This window comes from Oncorhynchus keta, chromosome 27, assembly GCF_023373465.1.
Source record: "Oncorhynchus keta strain PuntledgeMale-10-30-2019 chromosome 27, Oket_V2, whole genome shotgun sequence".
NCBI classification, from domain to species: domain Eukaryota; kingdom Metazoa; phylum Chordata; class Actinopteri; order Salmoniformes; family Salmonidae; genus Oncorhynchus; species Oncorhynchus keta.
Genome location: NC_068447.1, coordinates 13,322,592 through 13,328,600, shown reverse-complemented (window position 1 = coordinate 13,328,600; position 6,009 = coordinate 13,322,592). Strand labels below are relative to the sequence as shown.

The following is a 6,009-nucleotide window of genomic DNA, read 5'->3' as shown; positions in this document are numbered from 1 at the left end:
ATTGCATTAGGATCACACTATATTCCATAATGCATATAGGCTAAACCAACTCTGACATAGGCTTTTTGTGGTAAAGGATATGTACTATAGTGTAAACAACAGTTGATAGTATAACAAAAAAAATATGTTATTATAAAACGATGTTGCGTCAAAGCCTGAAAGAAGCATGCAACATAAGAACTCCGTAACAGTAACCCTCCATTCATTCCCGTGCAGACTACATCTCGCATGCAAGGAGAGGGGGTAGTTTGCCCATGTAGATATTCTATTTGTATTTCCTTCCGAAGTGCAGTAAAAAAAAAGTGTCTTTATTTTGCCGCGTTTTAATTCCCGCCACGTCTCGTCTAGCCGGTTAGGCTTTTCTTTCTTCTAATTCTGTGATTGACGTGTGTTTGGATCGTCTATAATAATTACTATTGGTGGAGAATGACTGGTGGGCGGAGAAAAGAATGACGATAGACCTTGTGGCTACTCCCATTTACTATAGATATATATTTGTCCTTCCGCTGCCCTTACTCAAATCCAAGGAGCCGGTGTCTTTGCGACTAAAACGTATTAAGAGCTGGTTTTCTTTTAATTTGACTTACTGTTTACAACTATTGAGGTTGTTAATAGTCTTTTTTTTTTTTTTATCATTGGGCTAGTCGTTATTTCTACTCACTGGATACCGAAGCATTTATGGTCAAGGATCAAATACGAGTCTTCATGAGATCCGGATTAGAGAGCATTCCTGACGCATTTCCCCCCCCAGCTACAACAACGTGGATCACACGCCCGATAGTGGAACTGTATCCCACGACGGAATATTTGTAGAATAAATCACAAATTTCGTGGATTACGGGAATGCTGTTGTCGAAATTAAACTCATTCGCTCATATCTCCACCGTTGATATGCCGGCGAAAATCCAGCTTCAAATTCACCAAGGTTAGATTAAGCTTTTGTTGTTCGCTATAGCTAGCTAACGTTAAATGTTCGCTTTACTAACCAGCTGCTAAATCTAGCTGGGCTCACAATGTTATTGTATTTTAATTCATCGTTTTCCTATTCTGTTATTTCGATGCTTTTGCATTCGGCCATGTCACATTGCACTAGTTTGAAGCTTTGTATTAACCGTGTGTACATCTCTAATCACAGGGAAGGAGAGGGAGCCATTTGATAAGGTTTACCAGGTCGGTGCTGTGCTGGGAAGCGGCGGGTTTGGCACAGTCTATTCAGGCACGACCATTTCAGATGGAGCACTGGTTAGTATCTTTCGCATTATTTGAAAATATTTAGCGTGTTATACATACAAGTCCGTTAATCGATGCATTTTCTTTTTGCATGTTTGCTCATGTAATTTCATGTTAGATTGTTTTTCTTTCACACAGGTTGCTGTCAAACATGTGGCCAAGGATCGGGTCTCGGATTGGGGAGAGATGGTAAGGATTGTTTTGGTTGTGCATTTTAACAAGTTTAACTAAAGGGATAGTTGTTAATCATATGTTGTAATATTGTCTCCAGAAATTAAACCTATTTCTATTTTGTTTTCAGCCCAATGGCTCTCGCGTCCCTATGGAGATTCTACTCTTGAAGAAAGTTGGAAATGGGGCTCGGGGGGTAATAAAAATGCTGGACTGGTACGAGCGACCTGACAGCTTTATTATTGTCATGGAACGACCGGAGAACGGCAAGGACCTGTTTGATTTCATCACTGAGAAGGGCGCCTTACCAGAGGAGCTGGCAAAGAACTTTTTCCGTCAGGTTCTTGAAGCCGTGCGACACTGCCACAACTGTGGGGTTGTACACAGGGACATCAAGGACGAAAATATCCTCATCGATTTTCGGACGGGCGAAATTAAACTTATTGACTTTGGATCCGGGGCATTGCTCAAAGACACTGTTTACACCGACTTCGACGGTAAGCATACCAGTTGATAGACTTTAACCGTAGCCCATTTTAGTGGGTTACCGACTGTTGCTTTGTGCGCCACCCTTTGGAGGAAAAGTGTATTTTTACAACTCAAAGTTTGTAAACATTGTCACCTGACTCTCCTCCCACGCACACCTGTCATGCTCACTGTCACCTGGCCCCAAAAGGAGGTGCAGCTAGCTATTTTTTTATAATATTTTAATCCATAATATCACAATTTATTAAATGTTTCCCCAATCTTTTATTTTTATACTTGTCAATTTTGAACAGATTCTATTGCATGTGTTCCTAGTTAAATAAAGGTCAAATTAAAAATAAAGTAACATCTATTTGTAGAAATAGACACCTCATTGAATCTAACTATCATTCTTATTCTTTATATCCACAGGCACTAGAGTGTACAGTCCACCAGAATGGATCAAATATCATCGGTATCATGGGCGGTCAGCCACGGTTTGGTCTCTGGGTGTCCTGTTGTATGACATGGTGTGTGGAGATATCCCCTTCGAGCAGGACGAGGAGATTGTACGAGGCCAGGTGCTCTTCAGACGAAGAATCTCCACAGGTGAGCCCCAATAACTGGAACAAAACCTCAAACCTAAACCAGTGGAATGTTAGTCATTGTGTGTCCAGTCTAAGACCCGACTGACCGTTATCCCCATTGTTCTTACAGAGTGCCAGCAGTTGATCAAGTTGTGCTTGTCCCTGAGACCTGCTGAGAGGCCATCGTTTGAGGACATCATCAATCACCCGTGGATGCAGAGCACAGTGTCCTCTGCAGAGCAGAGCAACGAGATCCGACTGCACAGCATCAGCCCTGAGCCTACTGCCTTCACCAGCGTGGTGGCCCAGTGACTGCATGGCTGCACTGACAGAGACTAGTGGTGCACCCAGAGGATTGATGTGGCCGTACACTGAAACACAACATATGTTATACAGAAGGAAGTTACAGATGACTCTTGTTAAATCTCTCTCCCTCTTTCTCTTGTGGCCAGACCCCACCTGTTCACACAGCTTTTGGACTTCATGAAAATCAAAGTCCTTAATAGCTACTTGTAATAGCGAAAGCTATTCTCACCCGTACGAAGGACTTTCTCTATAATATTGGCTGTGGTGTGAGATTATGTTCACCAGAAAAGAGTCCATCCCTGCCCATGTGATTGTTCTACTGAAGGCATGAACAAGTGGACAGTCTTTGTTATATAACTAGCTACCAACCAGCCACTGTACTCTGTTGTTGCTTACTGATGAGTGAGAGTCAGAGGAAGCAGATCTAAATGCCTTTGGTTGTGAGTCAGATTGTTGGGACCCTGGAAATACTTGAATAAAATAATACTTTACAATGCTTTATTTCCTATCTCATAGGCATAGATCAGTAAAGCCTATGCCATATTCCAATGTCAACAGCAACAAGACAACCTCATATGGTGCAAACAAGAACCTGAAAACTTACCTCACTTTCCTGCATCCACCTCTGAGCTTTTAACTCCTGTCCACACAGTTACCACTCATCCAGATGTTAATGCACACTGAAATGCAAAGCACCACACTGAAACACTAAATGTCCTGCTCTTTTTGTTTGTGTCTTTCGCATAACAGGCTAGCATTGAGGCCATTGTGAATAATATTTATTTGTGGTTTTTTCTTTCACTCGAGCTACGTGGAATTATTTATTTATTTTAAGAGAATTTTGGCTGTATATTTCATTCCACGGTTATTGAAGGGCCCACAGATTATTTAAATGTATTTTGACCATATTTATGGTTTAAAGTCTTCTGAGCAGACGTGTATATGTGTAAATAACCTTCAAAGCACTTCCATTTTAATGTAACATTGAATGTCTACTGATATTTTTTTGTTACTGTGTCTGATGTGGATGTAATGACTGTTCCATGCATCAACTTGTTTTCACCTCTAGTTGTATGAGTGTGGCTTGTTTTGTTTTCATCTAAATTGTAAATTGTTTAAAATATTTTTATATGTTTCTCAATAAATATTTTTTTTTACCTTGACTTTTGTCTCACTGGTTTTATTTCCAATAGATCCTTTCTACCACGAGCCTGGGAAGTCAAATCCAAACACAAACTAGGGAATAGATTAAAATCTACTAGATTGGCATTTGTATTAGATTGGCATGAATGAATAGCAACAAGTTTCCACCACCAAACACTTGCTCAAGAGTTGACAAGTCTCTTTCATGTGTAAGCAGAAGGGGGGTGTAGATCATTACCATATGGCAAAGTAGACACGGTCCAGATTACATTGCAGTCTTTTGGTAAGACCAGCTAATAAACTTTAATTATGCTCTTATAGGTTTATCTACAAAGCAGGGTATGTTTAATAAAAGGTGATTACACCGCAGGGGGATCCTGGCCTCAGTCTGCAAATCTGTTGGTGTCAGAACCTTCCTCTCATCTCAGAAGGCAAAGTAGCTGGTATTTTAAAGTTCTAGTAGTCTACAGCTGTAGTGTTTGTACAACAATAGACAACCTAAAGATAGCCAAAATGTGTGACAAAATGGTCTGTTTATTTAGCATGTACTCAAATACAAATAGCATGGCTTGCACTCATCTTACTTCCTTGAGCAGAGATGGCTCAGCATGTGGTCCTCTCGTCAGGCCCCAGCTTGGCTAACCTGGCCCCTCTTCTCTCCCCAGGCCCCAGCTTGGCTAACCTGGCCCCTCTTCCCTCGCCAGGCCCCAGCTTAGCAACCTGCCCCTCCTCTCTCCCCAGGCCCCAGCATGGCCAACCTACCCCCTCCTCTCCCCAGGCCCCAGCTTGGCCAACCTGACCCCTCTTCTCTCGCCAGGACCGACACCCACCATGGGGTTCATGGTCTCCAAGCCTCTAATCCTCCGCCTATTTTTGCTCACTATACCTGATTGGCTTTATACAGTATATGGCTCAGTATGTGTCCAGAGGCCATAGAGAGGACCTGTATGACCATGTGGGCTGTTTATTACTTTAATACTCACTGTACTATGGCTGGGTATTACTGGAACACTGTACTCTGGCTGGGTATTAAATCAAATCAAATTTATTGGTCACATACACATGGTTAGCAGTTGTTAATGGGAGTGTAGCGAAATGCTTGTGCTTCTAGTTCCGACCGTGCAGTAATATCTAACAAGTAATCTAACAATTTCACAACAACTACCGTATACACACAAGTGTAAAGGAATTAATAGGAATATGTACATATAAATATATGGATGAGTGATGGCCGAACGGCATAGGCAATAAATATATGGATGAGCGATGGCCCAACGGCATAGGCAAGATGCAGTAGATGGTATAGAGTTCAGTATATACATATGAGATGAGTAATGTAGGGTATGTAAACATTATATAAAGTGGCATTGTTTAAAGTGACTAGTGATACATTTATTACATCCCATTTTTAATTATTAAAGTGGCTAGAGATTTGAGTCAGTATGTTGGCAGCAGCCACTCAATGTTAGTGATGGCTGTTTAACAAATCAAAATCAAATTTATTTATATAGCTCTTCGTACATCAGCTGATATCTCAAAGTGCTGTACAGAAACCCAGCATAAAACCCCAAACAGCAATCTTAACAGTCTGATGGCCTTGAGATAGAAGCTGTTTTTCAGTCTCTCGGTCCCAGTTTTGATGCACCTGTACTGACCTCGCCTTCTGGATGATAACGGGCTGAACAGGCAATGGCTCGGGTGGTTGTTGTCCTTGATGATCTTTTTGGCATGTGACATCGGGTGGTGTAGGTGTCCTGGAGGGCAAGTAGTTTGCACCCGGTGATGCGTTGTACAGACCTCACTACCCTCTGGAGAGCCTTGCGGTTGTGGGGGGAGCAGTTGCCATACCTGGCGGTGATACAGCCCGACAGGATGCTCTCGATTGTGCATCTGTAAAAGTTTGTGAGTGTTTTTGTTGTGCCTTCTTCACCACGCTGTCTGTGTGGATGGACCATTTCAGCTGTCCGTGATGTGTACGCCGAGGAATTTAAAACTTACCATCTTCTCCACTACTGTCCCGTCGATGTGGATTAGGGGGTGCTCCCTCTGCTGTTTCCTGAAGTCCACGATCATCACCAGGTGGTAAGGGTAGGCAACAACATCTCCA

General features: G+C 42.2%; 1 protein-coding gene across 1 annotated transcript; it reads left to right on the top strand.

Moving 5' to 3' along the window:
* The first annotated feature begins 506 nt into the window (after window positions 1-506).
* Window positions 507-3,922, top strand: pim1 (Pim-1 proto-oncogene, serine/threonine kinase). The gene is made up of 6 exons (XM_035738055.2): window positions 507-925; window positions 1,136-1,242; window positions 1,369-1,419; window positions 1,532-1,898; window positions 2,299-2,475; window positions 2,584-3,922. Exons 1-6 carry the CDS (start codon window positions 844-846, stop codon window positions 2,763-2,765), a joined length of 966 nt encoding a protein of 321 aa, XP_035593948.1. The 5' UTR covers window positions 507-843; the 3' UTR covers window positions 2,766-3,922.
* Window positions 3,923-6,009: the final 2,087 nt, after the last annotated feature.

What these genes read in the sequence shown, in the direction of transcription:
- pim1 (XM_035738055.2), top strand. Translation starts at nt 844, where the DNA reads ATGCTGTTGTCGAAATTAAACTCATTCGCTCATATCTCCACCGTTGAT. An exon ending in CCAGCTTCAAATTCACCAAG is followed by an intron (nt 926 to 1,135) that starts GTTAGATTAAGC and finishes CTCTAATCACAG; the next exon opens with GGAAGGAGAGGGAGCCATTT. An exon ending in CCATTTCAGATGGAGCACTG is followed by an intron (nt 1,243 to 1,368) that starts GTTAGTATCTTT and finishes TCTTTCACACAG; the next exon opens with GTTGCTGTCAAACATGTGGC.